At 54.6% G+C, this 15,140-nt stretch overlaps 5 protein-coding genes across 5 annotated transcripts; 1 reads left to right on the forward strand and 4 right to left on the reverse strand.

The window, feature by feature from the left end:
* Positions 1-3,962: 3,962 nt before the first annotated feature.
* Positions 3,963-5,554, reverse strand: M406DRAFT_358203 (putative 5S rRNA binding ribosomal protein). The gene is made up of 4 exons (XM_040923830.1): positions 5,516-5,554; positions 5,313-5,350; positions 4,996-5,139; positions 3,963-4,899 (listed from the first exon to the last, which is right to left on the reverse strand). Exons 1-4 carry the CDS (start codon positions 5,516-5,518, stop codon positions 4,182-4,184), a joined length of 903 nt encoding a protein of 300 aa, XP_040771473.1. The 5' UTR covers positions 5,519-5,554; the 3' UTR covers positions 3,963-4,181.
* Positions 5,555-5,889: 335 nt separating this feature from the next.
* M406DRAFT_324347 (HAD-like protein) lies at positions 5,890-6,992 on the forward strand. The gene is made up of 2 exons (XM_040919860.1): positions 5,890-6,058; positions 6,134-6,992. The coding sequence occupies exons 1-2, from the start codon at positions 5,951-5,953 to the stop codon at positions 6,938-6,940; spliced, it is 915 nt and encodes a 304-aa protein (XP_040771474.1). The 5' UTR covers positions 5,890-5,950; the 3' UTR covers positions 6,941-6,992.
* Positions 6,993-7,013: 21 nt separating this feature from the next.
* Positions 7,014-7,877, reverse strand: M406DRAFT_267288 (S-adenosyl-L-methionine-dependent methyltransferase; the record flags this gene model as incomplete). The annotated part of the gene is made up of 1 exon (XM_040917869.1): positions 7,014-7,877. One exon carries the CDS (start codon positions 7,875-7,877, stop codon positions 7,014-7,016), a length of 864 nt encoding a protein of 287 aa, XP_040771475.1.
* A 996-nt stretch (positions 7,878-8,873) lies between these two features.
* M406DRAFT_268088 (uncharacterized protein) lies at positions 8,874-10,682 on the reverse strand (the record flags this gene model as incomplete). The annotated part of the gene is made up of 2 exons (XM_040917909.1): positions 8,874-9,852; positions 9,919-10,682. The coding sequence occupies 2 exons, from the start codon at positions 10,680-10,682 to the stop codon at positions 8,874-8,876; spliced, it is 1,743 nt and encodes a 580-aa protein (XP_040771476.1).
* A 915-nt stretch (positions 10,683-11,597) lies between these two features.
* Positions 11,598-13,724, reverse strand: GEL1 (family 72 glycoside hydrolase). The gene is made up of 2 exons (XM_040915061.1): positions 13,285-13,724; positions 11,598-13,204 (listed from the first exon to the last, which is right to left on the reverse strand). The coding sequence occupies exons 1-2, from the start codon at positions 13,406-13,408 to the stop codon at positions 11,970-11,972; spliced, it is 1,359 nt and encodes a 452-aa protein (XP_040771477.1). The 5' UTR covers positions 13,409-13,724; the 3' UTR covers positions 11,598-11,969.
* Between the last annotated feature and the right edge of the window lie 1,416 nt (positions 13,725-15,140).

The following is a 15,140-nucleotide window of genomic DNA, read 5'->3' on the forward strand; positions in this document are numbered from 1 at the left end:
TCCCCAACAGGTCCGTAGTAGAAGAAAAATTGGGAATGAAGGCCGTGTATTGAGGTCGCGAACGGGAGAAGAATTGCGACTGCGCGTTTATTTTGCTCTTTGCGCCAGTGATGTCGGATGAGGTGAGAGGAAGACAGAGGATGTCCGTTGGCAAAGTACCGACTGCGACCCACAATGAGATGTGCAGCACAGACGCCGACACACCTGTTGCCCTGGTGCTATGCCTGGATGACGACGTACAGGCCCCCCTCGACGGCGAATTACCTGGTGCTGGTGCTGCCTAGGTGGAGTGTAATAGGGAGGGTAGCTGGCCTGCTGGGTGGTGGGTGTGTGAAAGAGGCGGGTCCAAAGGGGTCCAGGAGGATAGAAAAGCAGGCCGGCTTCAGGGTGCTGTTTCGGTGGGTATTCGTGGTGGGCCACTGGAGGCTGGATGAAGAAGAGAAGCCTCGGCGGACAGGAAGGAAAAAAAGAGGTGACAAATATGGAAAAGACAAATAGGGATTGGGTACGATGGTACGACTCCCTTCTGATACGCTTTTAAATTTATTTTTTTCAGACCTTGAACCATCAGCCTGAATGGTAGTCAAATAAAGGTAGCGTCTGAGCTGAACTGAACTGTATATGGGGTTTAAACTTCTTTTGAATTGAATAGCCTCGCCTCTTAGAGATTCCCCGTTAGCCCGGCTCAGCCTGGCTGGGGAGAAGACGGCTTAGGATTGACCCTGCAAGGACGGTGAGCGTGTTGCCCTTTTTACTTCACTACTGTACTGTGTAGAGCGGTAGCTTGCCATGGCAGCAAGCGTGAGCATGATTAAATTGTTAGGGCCAGCCTGCTTTGCCCCTCTCTAGGCGCCTCCTTCCCATCCTTCCACATTGTGGTCACCCGCCGACGTCAGAGGAGGACCAGACAGGGTTAGGAATGCCAGACGGAGTAGAACAGGGACCCTTTTTCTCGCACTTGCAGGTAGGTCCCTTGCCCCCCCCCCCACCCACACCACCTGCCACTACCATAGTACGTACTGTATATTAGCACCAAAGCAAGGGCCCGCCCGAGGATCTTCATTGACGCCTATGCAGTGCCTATGCAGTTCCTACCACAGAATGCAGTACCATGTAGCATGCCCTGGAGAATAATTGGGGTACAAGTGATGATCATGGCAGACTTCTCTTTTTTTTTTTTTTTTTTAATGTCCCTCGGTCCACAAGGGGTGTCCCCCGAGAAACAGGGCAAGAGCACATTGGCTCGCTCACTCGGCTGCAGTGGCGCTTCGCGAAATACCGCCTGCATCGCACTTTCCCGTCACATTCTCGACGCGGGACCCAGAGACGACGATTGTAATCGAGATTTACAACAGTGGATGTAACAATTTTTTTCATTCCCCTTCTTTGGCCTGTCCAGCGTGCAATTCATTCTGCACAACTCTCGTATGACTGGTCCATCAGGTGAGGAAATGAGGTCGAGTCCTTGTTTTGTATTTCACCCCCTACTGAATTCTGTAAATACCGCCGACCTCCGAGGTTGTATCAATCAATTGAGCCAGTAGAGGGGGTCACGAGGGTCAGCCCACTCACTGCCAGGGTTCATGTACTTGTGGACTGACAGTCCAATCGACCCATACACACATATACTATAGTACACACCTTTCTACAGTGAAGAGTTCTTTTTGGGGCGGAGAGGGGGGTCTTGTAATTTTGTTTTTCCTTTCCTCCCCCCCCCCCTTCTCGGCCTTTTTCTTTTTTTCTTTTTTTCTTTTTGGTATCCCTCTTGGAGAGGAAGAAGAAAACAAAATCATCATGAGAACCAACGCTATAGCATAATCACAATGCCGCCCCCCCTCTCCCGTACCCTTATCACTCACCGTAAGTCTGGATCACTGAGTTCGGTTGTTGGCTTAGAAATCCTTTCAAGCCAGCATCGACCATCCTATAGTTGGCCACAGAGAGAAGATGCGAGATCTAGATCTGACCCCGGGACGGTTGGTTTTCAACCGCCGCGTCACACTCAGCGCCCTAGCCGCGATTCACACACAAGAAGAGTGCAGGGTCTGATCGAAAACTTTGCCTTTCTTTCTGTTGAGATCCATCCTTCCCGGCCCTGCCTATCACCCATCACCACATGGCTTAAGGAGGAGTCGTACTACTTACAAAATTGGACAAGGGAACATGACAGCTCAACCCGTGAGGATGCATTTACAAAGATGAGACAATATTATAGTGCTGCTTGTGATACTACGTTCTGTACCGGGTCCCATGTAGTACATTAGAAATTACCCAAATCGAGGCACACTCTATCAGAATATCGATTCTTCTCCAGTCAACGCTATGCTCTGAAGTGAATAACAAGACTATTGAAAAGCTGCGTCGACAAGATAAAAATCACAAGCTCCCTCTGACTCTTCCCCATTTCTCGTCGTATCTTTCCTTCCCCCGCGATGCATCCTATCTCCTAGAGACGGGCCTAGACCCTTCTACCTGGACAGCTGTGTGGCGTTGTTCTTGCCACGGAGCATTTACCCAGGACGAGGAGCCAAGAGGCCGTTAGAACTTTGTGGTTCAAGCGTTATACCAGGTCCCACCTGAAGAAACCCCCCAGGAAAGTGAACGAAAGAGAGAGAGAGCGAGCACCAGCCCAGGCTTGACCGCGTACAGTACAGGGCTAGCCAGCTACCGTGTCCGTCGCTCGCTAGTGTAGAGTAGCCTAGGGGGGGGGGGGTTTCGCATCTAGATTACTCGCTAAAGAAAAGCATGGGCGGCCCCACAACTTGTTAACTGGAAGACATGGCGAGCAGATGGAAACAGCGCGAACATCTGAATTGGTCAAGTGAAGTCTTGATGCATGTGTGCCTGTCTTCAATATTCAGTTGAGCCATTGTCGTGCATGCGGCTGCAAAGTATACGAGTGTGAAGGTTTGAGGGACCCCATCGGCTATCTGGCTCGAAGGGCTTGTACCTAGGGTTCAGCTCAAGGGGGGAGAGAGGGAACAGGGCTATAGTACACAGTGGTCGCATTCGGCGTCTTTCCTTCTTTTCTTCGTGAAGCGGCGCTTTCGGCATTTCTGGATCTAGCCAACGCTTCCTCCCGAGACATGTAAAGCCCAGTTCCATCTCGGGTGTTGGAACGGAACGAGGCGCTCACAACTGTTGCATGGCGCACGTAAAGGGTCTCAGGCATCCAGCACTAGAGCGCCGATTGGAAGGGATGGACACAATGGATGGGTGGATGGCCTCTCTAATGAGACTCGTATGAGAAAGGAGGAGGCCAAGTCTCTTCTTTCGGCCAGTCGAAGTGTTTGATCGTGAGGACTGTGCTCTGCCGGCCAGGTTCCCATTACAATATTCCGGTGAAAAGCGCAACGCAAGGCAGAACCAGAGTGACGATCATGGTTTTATTCTGCGTCTCTGTGCTTCGCCCTCCTTCCCCTCCCCCCGCCCCCATTCTCAGCTCTTTGCTATAGTCTCGGGACGTACAGCGGTTTCGGAGCGGAACACGCCAGATAATGTACTCGGTCAACGTCATGAGAGACCCGGAGCCCTACTCCGGTATGCACCGTCAACTGACACTGGCGGCGCCCGCAGGAATATCAATAATGTCTCTCTCGAGTACACGGCAAATGTCAGCAATCTGCAAGGAAACTGTCATCCTTTCGTTTGTTGGTTTCACCTTGTGCAACGGAATGGGGAGATGTCCGTCAACTGATACTCCGGAACGCGGCCATGTCCAGAGGCCACGACCGTTGCATCAACCGAGACAATAAGCCACTGCCTAAACAAGGTGTGCCGTCCCAGACTGTATGTGCACGGAAGATTCCGAAAGACAGGCAGGCAGACGTGAGACAGGGAAGGGGGCCGAAGAGGAGAGTCAGCTAAGAACCTGGAGGTCTGAGATGTAGTAATTGGAATCTCCAAAGGACGGTGTCACGGTACAAAACAAGACTCTTAAGACATTTCAGTTATTTCGGAAGGTTTGAAAGAGCACCAAGGGTTGGTAGAAATTCATTGATTTTCACTAAGCCCTAAGCAGTCCCTTTCCGGGTTGAAAAACTCCTGATGCACGCCATAATCCCATCCTGACCATTCATTCCAGGTCGACCCTGAGGATTGCACAAAGCCAGGGTGTGTGTGTGTGTAAAAAGAACTTTTGATGTGTTTTTTGTTTTGCGAGTCGTCAAACGTCGAGAAGTTTAGTCGCGGAGCTCGGCAATGCGGGCCTGGACGCGCTCCTTCTTCTCGTCGTAGGTGAGCTTCTTGGAGCGGTACTTCTGGGACTCGGCCTTCCACTCGTCCTTGGACTTCTTGGGGGCGTCCGACTCGTACTTCTTGAAGGGGTCCTCGCGGATGGCGGCGTGGGCCTCGGTGTAGAGGTCCTCCAGGCCGTCAGCCTCGACATCGTCATCGATGTACTTCTGGAACTGGCTCTTGTAGCGCTCCTCGTCGTCGTCGGCCAGCGTCTCCATGTACTCAGCGACGTGGCCGCCGTAGATGTACTTGCGGAGGGTCTCGGCGTCGAGCTCCTCGGACTCCACGTCGTAACCGGGGAAACGGTTCTCGGAGTGGGGGACGAAGATGCCACCGTCGGAGGCACCCTTCATGGCACCGAAGACACGGGCACCGGTGGAGGTACGGGCCAGACCGACATCAAGGAAGGCCTTGAAGGGGCGGCGCTCACCATCGTCGGTCTCGGCAGCCTCGGTCAGGGTGTACTCGCCATCGGCCTCCTCGACACCCTTGAAGTGCTCGTCGATGCCGAGCTTCTTGAGGGCACGGCGGGCGATCAGGAGACCAGTGGCGTAGGCAGCAGCCCAGTTGGTCAGGCCGTGCTCGATGCCGTAGGCGCGCAGCTCGTGGGAGTAAGCAGAGACAAAGACCTTGTCACCGCTAATCTCGGAGGTCACGATCTGCCTGTTGTGTGGAACTCGCTGGTCAGCAAAGATGGTCCTTCTCACCCCGTACATATTTTCTTCTGCCAAATCGCTTCACCATGGTGGATATACGCACATGATGATGTCCCGGTTGGTGAAGCGGACGACCAGACGGTACTTGGGCGCATTGTACTTGTTCTTGGCCTGGGTGATCAGGCGCTTGCGGGCATAGTAGTCAGTCTTTCCAGAGCGTCTACGCTTGTACTTAGTCTGGAAGCGACTGTGAGGTCATTGTTGTTAGTATCATCATCTTGCCCAAACGTCGAGAAGCAAATGGTCTGCGCCCTCCATTCTCCTCTTCCTCTTTCCCTCGCGTCCTCCAACTCAATGCCCCTTCACAGAACCATGTGTTCGACTGGATTTCAGGGGGGGGGGGGGGGGAAAGGGACTCACCTGTAGTACGAGCTGTTCTTCACAAGCTTGTGGAACACCTGCAATTTTCCCCCATCGAGTCAGCAATTTGCGCTTCAGATTTTTTTCTTTTTCTTTTCTCCCTCCGAAGCATCTTGCATTGACTCTTATTTCTCAATCTCTCTCAAGTTGTTGCCAGTGCTTTGCAAGCACTGCACAACAGAACAACATCATGGTCAACTCACCATCTTGACGGATTTGCTGGGTGCTGTTGCTGCCACAGGTTTGGTTGTCGTGGATGGAGAATTTGTTGGTGCGGTCTTGAGAGGGCGGGCAGTCAAAGTTTGGAAAAAAGCGTGTGCATTTGTTGCAGGGGTCCATTTTCGTAGCCCTAAGATGTTTCATTGGCTGGAGGGGTACTAGCGCATCAGCAGTCGAGCGGCAGAAGCAGAGCTGCGTAGGGGACGACTTTGGGCCAGGCATGACCCACCACAGATCTTATCGTCGGCCTCTTATCGAGTCAAGTACCGAGGTACTCTCCTCCTTCTCCAGGTTCTACCCCGGATTCCCACCTTCCCACGTTGCTAAGAGGAGGAGACGAAGAAGAAGAGGGGGATTTTGACGGTTGAATTTTTGACTCTTCTCTTTTGCAATGTTCATGTATGTAAAGTTGGTGAAATATGCTCCCAGATGAGCAGCCAGTCGAGTACATACTCGACAGCATAGACACGATCATGGCTGCCTCAGCACAACCCAAAGTCATCCTCTTTGACATTGGTGGTGTCGTTGTAAGTGACAACTTCACTCCGACTCCAACTACACCTGCTCCTCCTCGTCCCCCTTCTCTAACATCATGAGCAAAGCTCGCGTCACCTTTCCAATCCATCCTGGACTACGAGCTGAGCCTCGGAATCCCACCAGGCTGGGTCAACTACTCCATCTCCAAGACATCACCAGATGGCTACTGGCACCGGCTGGAGACAGGCCGGATCCCCCTGGACGACGCCTTCTACAGTGGCTTCTCTGAGGACCTACACAGCCCCACGCTGTGGCAGGCCTTCTACGAGACACAGCGGGCCAAGAACCCGACCTTGCCCAAGGAAACACCGCCCGTTCCCAGACTCGACGCCGAGTGGCTCTTCAACGACATGATGGCAACGGCAAGGCACCCAGACCCCTGGATGTTCCCGGCCCTCCAAAAACTCCAGGCGAGCGGCAAGTACATCCTCGCAGCCCTCAGCAATACCATCATCTTCCCGCCTGGACATGAGCTGCACCGGCCTGACCCTACTGGAGACCCCGTCCGTGGTCTCTTTGATGTCTTCATCTCGTCTGCCCACGTGGGCATGAGGAAGCCCGATCCTCGGGTGTACCAGTATGCACTGCAGCAGGTCAACAAGTTCGCCGAGGAGAATGCCAGCTCGGCCAGGGGCAAGAAACTGGGCTGGGGAGAAGGCATCCAGGCTGGTGATGTTGTCTTTCTGGATGACATCGGGGCGAATCTGAAGGGAGGCAAGAAGGCTGGTTTCCGCACGGTCAAGGTGGACCTGGGCAGGGCGTACCAGGCAGTCGACGAGCTGGAGAGGATCACGGGCTTGAAGCTGGCCGGGACTCACCCCAAGGTGGCGATAAGACCAAAGCTGAAGAGCTCAGGAAAGCCAAGGATATGATTAGACAGCCATAACCAAACAACAACCAAATACGAGACAAAAGTCCACACAGTAAACAAGTCGAGAGTCCCATCTACTCGGGCTTCCTAGCAACATAGACATACAACGAGTCCACATCCTCGACCTTGCCATCGACCGCGATCCTCTCCCACTCCCTTCGGAACAGCGGCCTCGCCTTGGCCTTGAAGTCATCCGACGCAACATTCTCAGTCAGACTGCTGTTGACAGTCTGCTCGAAGATCCTGTCGGCCTCCTCGACGCCGTGATACTGCGTACCCTTTCCCGAGATGTTCTCCACCAGGCTCACCCTCTCGACCCGCAGCCCCTGCGCCTCCAGGACCTCCCTGAAGGACGCCTCCGACTTGATCCAACCCCGACGCGAAGGAAACCTCTCGACCCCCATCTCCCGCGCAACCTCCTCCAAGACCAGCCCGGCCCGCAGGTTCCGCTCGTGCGTGACATCAATCACCATCACCCCGCCAGGCCGCAGGAACTCCTTCCAGTGCGCCACCACGCGGCCCGGCTCGCCCAGCAGCACAAACGCGGTAGAGCACAGCACGGCATCGAACAGACCGCCGCCATCCTCCAGCAGCAGCACAGCCCTGCTCAGATCCGTCACGTCGTGCTGCACCACCGTGATCCGGCGGCCCAGCACGGGCTCGCGCGCCTGTCTCTCGCGCAGCCGGGCCAGCATGCCCTCCGTGACGTCGACGGCCACGACGCGGCCCTGCTCGCCCACAAGCTCGGCGGCCAGGAAGGCCTCGCCGCCTGTGCCGCAGCAGAGGTCCAGCACGCGGTCGTTGGGCCGGAGCGGGGCGTGGGCTATGAAGCGGCGCGAGTAGGCGCCGTGCCATGAGGCGTCGTAGTTGGGGGCTCGGGCGTTGTACATGCGCTGGGCCGCCTCGGTTTGGGTTTCTTGGCCGAATTGGGTTGCCATGTTTTGGGGGGATTTGTTTGTGGAGGGTTGTAATGTTGCTTTGTTTGGGACAGTTTTTCTTTCTTTCTTTCTCTCGAGGTTGAATCCGAGATGTTTTATTGGTGATGATGATGATAATGATGATGATTGACTGTCACAGATGAGCGATGGGGAAAAAGATGATTAAAGAATTATGACAATTGGCCAACAACCAGTTTTATATTCCATACACACGAGATCTCCAACTCTGGAAACCGACTTCTATCTTAATGCTTCCCGCGGGGCCCTCGAAAGAGCAAGAAAAAGAAAAGTCCCAGGCTCGATGATCGCCGCATGTCACTATTTACCGCAGCGGATTCCTTATTCAGGCGACAATAATTCCAGCTCAAAGTCTCTTTTGTCTTCTACTATTCGTGGCCCTATTCAGACCGCAACCTGCTTAGTGACGACAGTGATGATGCAAAATCTTGTTTTTTTTTCTTTCTTCTTAAGCTGACTGCAGCACACTTGTGCAGTTGACAGTGTGACTCACACCAAGATCAACAAATGATGGCGCATTTGGGTGACCCTGCGCCGGGCTTTGTTTTTGTTCATTCTTGCTGCTTTCCCGGGTAGGTGATAATATCTCACTGCCGGCGATTGCCAGGAATTTGTTATCGCCGACGTTGAGGAAGAAAACTGTCAGGTTGACAGAGTCCGTTGAGGTGTGGGAGTGAGTTGAGTTGTGATTCGCAAGATTTGATTGACTTTTCTTGTGTAATATGCTGTCTTGTAAAAGTGTCGGGTTACGGTATTGATTACCGCCTTCGCTTCCGCCTCTGGCACTTGCTCAAGTATGAAGATGTCAAGAGGGCTTACACATGTGCTCTTTACTTCAGCATTCACTCAGAACAAAGGAGGGCAAGGCAGAGAAAACACACAACCACCAATGTACAATGCCAGATTCTACATATTATATATATATACATCTATCAATGTCCCAACAAGGCAGAGTATATACACTCCATCCTTCTCCTCTCACGAGTTCACAACCACCCTCTCCAGCCTCCTCCCTACTCCCATACTCCAGACATCCACCTTGCGATAAAACCACCCGCTCAGGTACAGCGCCACCCCCGCCAGCCAGACCCACCCAACAACATAAGCCCCGAGCCTCCCAAGCCGCTCCAACAAGCGCGGCATCACCCAGAACCCGAGGCTGTGCAGGACGGGCCCGTGGACGAGGTAGAAGCTGAAGCTGATGCGGCCGAGGTACTGCGCGGGGCCGGACTCGAGCAGCCGGCGGAGGGTCGGGGAGCGCATGACACAGGGGATGAGGACGAGTGCGCCGAGGGCCTGGTAGAACATCCACTTGCTGACAGGGAGGTACCACCGCGGGGCCAGCCAGGCGAGCGTGCGGAAGCCCGGCGTGAACTCGCCGCCCGCGTCAGGGTACGACAGTAAGTAGAGCGCCGCCGTGGTCGCCGCCCACCGCACCGCGCGCTCCCTGCGCGGCGACAGGAGGGGAGGGCCGGCGAGCGAGGCTGCGAGGGCCCTGTCTCGACTGGACAGCGTGCCTGGGTCCGCCACGCGCAGGAGGTCGACCTCGCTCAGCACCATCCCGCCCACGAAGACGCCCATATCCCAGTACCCCAGGCAGATTGCATAGGCGCAGAGCCCCACCGCAGCGCCCAACCGCCACCGCGCCTGCAGGCCCGCCGTGCCCAGCAGGAATGTGTACAGTACCATGCTGCCCCTCAGCTCCTTGGGGATCGTCCACGTGTGTGGGTCGAAGCGCGGGTGCATGTGTCCAAAGTTGAAAGGGTTCGCCCACTGTCCATACACCACGGTGAAGTTGGCCAGCGCCTTGGGGAGGTGGGGGTGGATGACGGGGTGTTCCTCCCAGGAACCGCCCAGCTGCACCCAGGTGAAGGGTTTCGCCGTCGCGTTTTTGTTCTTGTGCAGCACAGAGGAGGGCGGCGAGGACGAGGACGAGGAAGAGGAGGCGGCGCCGTGGCTACCGCTGGTGAGCATGTCCGGGTCGAGGAGAGAGACTGGGTTGTGTGGGTCATCTCGGTGGTACTCTGCAAAGTCGGTAAACGTAGCATTCGCCGTGGCGTTCTTGGCCGGCTTGGGTTTTGGCTTGGGCTTGTCCATGTCCTGATAGAGCACTGCAGGCATGTGCAGCTGGGACGTGATGTTCAGGCAGAGCTGGTCCGTGATGCCAATCGTCTCGTTCAGGTAGGCTGTCGTCTGGAGCCCCAGCGCGGCAGCAACCCCTTCCTTGCCCTCCACCGCAATGGTTTTGTTGGGACACTTGCCGTGGTGGAAATACCCCTTGGTGACCGTACCGTTGATCCAGGCCGAGTCAGGGCCCTTGTAGATGGCCTTCTCCGTCTTGAAGACGCCCACCTGCGCTAGCATGGCCACGATGAACATGCTCACCGCGCAGGGGAGGTACAGCCTGAACACGCGGCGGAATACGGCAGAGCTGAGCTTCTTGTACACCTCCTCATGCCGGCGCTGGTGGATGGCCTGCTGAATGTGTCTGCACAGCACATAGCCCGAGATGGCAAAGAAGATAGCCACCATGGGGCGTCCACGGTGCAAGAGGCAGATGATGGGCAGCTGGGCCCAGTTAGTGTAAGGCTCGGGGCTTTTGGGCGGCCGCGCGCCGTAGCCGAGCATGATGAGCGGTGTCCATGGCCAGAGGAAGTGGTAGTTGAAAACCAAAAAGCAGGCGACGCCGCGTAGGCCGTCAAGACATTTTATCTTGGACGAGGACGAGGGCCTCTCGTTCTCGGGATGAACCGCACTGGCACCAGCAGAGGCGGCGTGGCCGTTCATCAAGGCGACGTCCTCATCTCCGTCTGCCGTTTCTCCTTCTCTTCCTCTTCCTCCTCTTCCTCCTCCTCCTCTTCCTCCTCCTCCTATCTTGCGATTCTCGTACTGCGGCAGGACGTCGAGGGCGTGTCCAGCGCCATCCTCATCTTCCTTACGCGCGAATGTAGAATTGTGTCCATTGCCCCAAAGCTGGTGCGACATGATAAGGAAAAAGAAAGAACATCGATAGAAAAAGAATGAAAAAGAGTGAAATTATCGTCGTCGTCGATAAGACGTCGCGCGGGCTCCTCAACAATGTCGTTCTTCCTCTGGTGGTGGTAATTCAAGCACATGAAACGAGAAATAAAGAAAAGAGGATGATGGGTGAGGCGGTTGAGTAGTGACCAAGTCGTCATTAATTGGGTTTCCAGGGGCTCAAGTGTGCCAAGCACGCAAGTGGCACGGAAACTAAGAACCGGGCTGAAGTGGGTGCTGTCTTTGAATGGCAGTTGATCATCCCACTGGGCTGTAGTGCTGCCATGTAGGTACTAGTGCTGTTACTGTGCTGTAGATTTAGGTGTGTGCCCCTGTATTTAGTGCACGTCGCAGGCAGTGCGAGGAAGTGCGCTGACCATCTCACTAGGGTTCCTCTATTTTAAGAAGCAGGGCGGGCACCTGAAGAAAGAAAAAAGAAAAAAAGTGGCAAGAAAAAGATAAAAAGTAATCTGAATCTATCATCCCATGTCAGCCACGAGGAGCCTGGAAATGGTTTGTGCCATAGCCTAAAAGCATGCACATTGTATTTACTTACTCTCCTGACACACGCAGGCAGACTTGGGGGCCGCTAGGGAAGGAGAGCAACGCGTCACTTGGTCCCTCGGAAACCGACATTACTGTATCACACTGATCGCATCCTACATATCGATCCACTTTTCTTTTCCTTTCAAAACACTTTGAAAGAATACTCCATTCTTCCTGATTGCCTAGCGATGCCCGCTCAACCGCCATTATTCTCGTCTACTGTATGTCCATGAATGTACTGAAAACCCATCCCTTTCGACGTCTTGAGACTCGGTGGGGGGAGAGATCGGATCGACCACCTCGTTCGTTTTGAGAGGCGGTTCTCCTCTCACGTCGTCCGTCCGTCCGTCCGTCTGTCCGTCTATCCATGCAATAGAAATGCCGCCACCAGGAGCAGTCAAGAGATATGATGTCATGCCCCCCACCAAAGATCTGAAATGACACTCGACGTCGTCTTCTTTTCATCACCTTCTTCGACCTTCCGGCCTCGCAACCAACAAAATCCCCGTTTTACAGCAGCATAGTGCCGGCGAGAGTGGCGAAGAAGACGACTCCTGTCACCAGGAAGCCGTACTTGTCCAGCGGGGCGGGTCTGGAGCCGACATTCTTCTTGCCGGTCGAGCTGGGAGTTGCGGTGGTGGTGGCCGACCCGGAACCGGGGGAGGCATCGCCGGTAGATGTGCCTCCAGCGTTCTGGGATCCGTCGCCCGTCAGGCCGGGGCCCTTGCCAGCGCCCTCTGTCATGTACTTCTCGGCAGCCGAGGGGATTGCGGGCAGGAGAGTGTCGCTGACAAGCCAGTTGCTGTCGACAGTCGGGCAGGCCTGGGTGTTGGTTGTGGAGGTGAAACCGCCATCGCCTGTGGGCTCGGGGTTTTTGGACAGGGCGGTGGAGTAGGCGGTGAAGTCGGACATCTGAGAGACCGTCGAGCCCGAGATCGAGACCAGGCCGTAGCCAGCGTTGTCTGACTCCTCCGAATACTCGTACACGATGCCGCCAGAGTAGACCCCGGTCATGTTCGTGCTCATGAGGGCGGCAACCTCGCCGAAGCTGCGGCCATTGGTGGTGCAGCCGTACTCGGACAGGAAGAGGGGAAGGCCGTAGCCGGTGAAGTTCTGCACCTTCTGGTCCCAGCCCGATGTGACAAAGTCCGTGTTGCACCAGGAGTAGTCGTTGAATGCAAAGAAGTCGCTGCGCTCGTCGTCAGTGCCACAGTTGAAGTACTCGGCAAGCTGGTACCGGTTCTGCGAGACATCGGCCGCGGAGTAGCCAACGGGGACAGCACGGTATCCACGCTCCTTGATGTACTGGCGCATGTCACGGGTCGTGGCCTTGACATAAGGGGCAGCCAGGGTTGTGTTAGCCTCGTCGTTAACAACCTCATTGCCCGAGAAGAAGGCAAGGGTATTGGGATAGTTGACAAAGGCGTCGATGGTGGCAAAGACGCTCTGCAGGTAGACGTCATTATAGGAAGCCTTGGGCGAGGCACGGTTGATAGAATAGAGAGGATTGTTGACGTCAAGGATCAGGTAAATGTTGGCAGCAGCCAGGGCGTTCATGCACGTGTCGTGATTGACCGAGTTGTCGACCATGTAGACACGGACAGTGTTGACGCCCAGCTTTGTGAACTCAGCGATATCACGCTTGCAGCCGGTCTCGTCCGCGAGGGGATCCGTCATGGCAGACGAGCCACCAGGCTGGTAGTCGACGCCTCGGATATAGAACCGATCACTGCCGAGCCAGAATGCTGCGAGAGCCACCAGGGTCAGCCGAGGGATATCACAGATCGGGCCTCTACAGCTACGGGGAGGTTTTAGAAGAACTTACCATTGCCAGAAGCCGTGACGGAGGGGACGTCAGATCGCTTGCTGGGAGGTTGCTCCTCGGTAGGGGTGGGATCGGCGTGGGCCACGGCGGCCAAGAGGCCCAAAGCAAGGGCAGAGGTCTTCATGATGGTGGTTGGACTCCTTGTCTACGAAGCAAGTGATGGTGAAGAAGAAGGAAGAGTGAAGGCTCAAGTTGATAAATCGTCACCTCTGGCCAAGAATTGGTCCACGTTTCGGCGTGTCTTCCTTTTGTGAAGAAGGCTAAAACAGGCGGAAGACGATTGGGCAATATCAGAATGAGCTACGCGTTGGATTACAAAAACGTAAGTAAGGAGGAAAATGAGGAAGCCGACAGAACGAATGAGTCGGGAAGGCAAAAGAAGAGTTGGAAGGTCGACAGGAGTAGCGATCGGTTTGAGAGGTAGGGAAGGGGAGAGAAAAAAGGAGAGAAGGAGAAGACGGCTGAAGATGGAAGGGAGGTGAAAGGGGAGGAGGGAGGGAGGCTTTCAACTAACGCAGTCGCAAGCCACGTACATGCATGCCAAGCTTGCCTCCCAATTTCTTGAACGTGTACCATGGTGACTTGTGACTTGTGATGTATTATGTATCTTTGTCTCCAATAGGGCAACCGCCCAACTCAAGATTCCAGTTCCAGGTCCAGAGTGTAGCTCCAACCCAGAAGGCATGTCCGGCCCGCTACTCTCAGAAGGGGTGGATCCCCTGTGTATACTATTTAACCCCAGTATAAGTCCGAGGCTCGACTTGTGGGTACTTCCCCAGACGCGGCGAGTTCGCCGACAGGTCAGGTCACCTTTCCTCGTATCCACGTCCTTTCGGGGTCAAACAATCCCTGCTGGGCCCCAATCTTTTTCAAGAGCATCTGCCACCACAAACCTCGCCCAGGTCATCAACAGCATCTCACCACTCTCACTATTCTCATCCAATGCCATCCTCCCTCCAAATCCTCCCTCCTCTCTGGGCCGCCGTTTACTAGCTTGCGACAGGGGCGTCCTTCTCCGGCGCGTCTGTCACACCCTCCATCTCTCGTATAAAATTGGCAGCTACAGGACGCCATCAAGCCTGCGCCGTGATTACACATTTCATCTTACCTCTGTTGTGGTGGTCTGGCAATTTCCCAATCTTCGTTGTTCAACCCTCTTGACTCTTACCCATTACGTTTTCAGGATTGCATACAGCATCGGGCAGATTGTTGCACAGTTTCGACCTCTGTTGGACATCTTCATCACTTCATCTGGCGTCTAACGTGTTTTTCGCCAAGGCAAGGCAGTTCATGACGTCTCTCTCGTCTGATATTTGTCTCCAATGTATGCACGGGTGCAACACGTCGACGGCCCAACTCGTGTTCCCCTCCCTCTTTAACCTGTAACAGCCGGTTCGTATCGATCCAAACCCACACTCTGCAGATCAACAGCGCATCACGCCTGGGTGGCATAGTAAGGTGCTACCACAACTACCGGTACACATGTGCACTGCCACAATCTAGCTCAAATGAGGGTCTGAGACGGGCAGTTTCAATATCGGTCAACGATCCTCCCTTCGGCCTGATTGGGCCTGTGTGTGTACTGTGTGTGTGGTACACGGCACACATATTTTTTTTTCTCCCCATAGAAGTCTTGACCTATTAAAGTTCATGGCCACATTTCTGTCCAGCACCAGCATCAGCACTGTTCACAAAGATGTTGGCAGACCAGACAAGCCCTAGCACATTGGCACGATTGGGTCAACAACCTGATTTCCTCAATGCCATTTTCACCACAAGTTGTCCCAAGGATCCACCATTGCCGTTCGTGTCATGGTATATGCTTATTGCCATTAAAAATATAAGCTTTTGGCCCG

This window comes from Cryphonectria parasitica (assembly GCF_011745365.1).
Source record: "Cryphonectria parasitica EP155 unplaced genomic scaffold M406scaffold_9, whole genome shotgun sequence".
Classification (NCBI taxonomy): Eukaryota; Fungi; Ascomycota; class Sordariomycetes; order Diaporthales; family Cryphonectriaceae; genus Cryphonectria; species Cryphonectria parasitica.

Excerpts from the sequence above, each read along its gene's own strand:
- M406DRAFT_358203 (XM_040923830.1), bottom strand. Across the intron at positions 5,140-5,312 it reads AAGAACAGCTCGTACTACAG|TCGCTTCCAGACTAAGTACA; the intron begins GTGAGTCCCTTT and ends ATGACCTCACAG. Across the intron at positions 4,900-4,995 it reads ACCAACCGGGACATCATCAT|GCAGATCGTGACCTCCGAGA; the intron begins GTGCGTATATCC and ends TCCACACAACAG.
- M406DRAFT_324347 (XM_040919860.1), top strand. The coding sequence starts at position 5,951 with ATGCTCCCAGATGAGCAGCCAGTCGAGTACATACTCGACAGCATAGAC. Across the intron at positions 6,059-6,133 it reads TTGACATTGGTGGTGTCGTT|CTCGCGTCACCTTTCCAATC; the intron begins GTAAGTGACAAC and ends TCATGAGCAAAG.
- GEL1 (XM_040915061.1), bottom strand. The coding sequence starts at position 13,408 with ATGAAGACCTCTGCCCTTGCTTTGGGCCTCTTGGCCGCCGTGGCCCAC. Across the intron at positions 13,205-13,284 it reads CGTCACGGCTTCTGGCAATG|CATTCTGGCTCGGCAGTGAT; the intron begins GTAAGTTCTTCT and ends TGGCTCTCGCAG.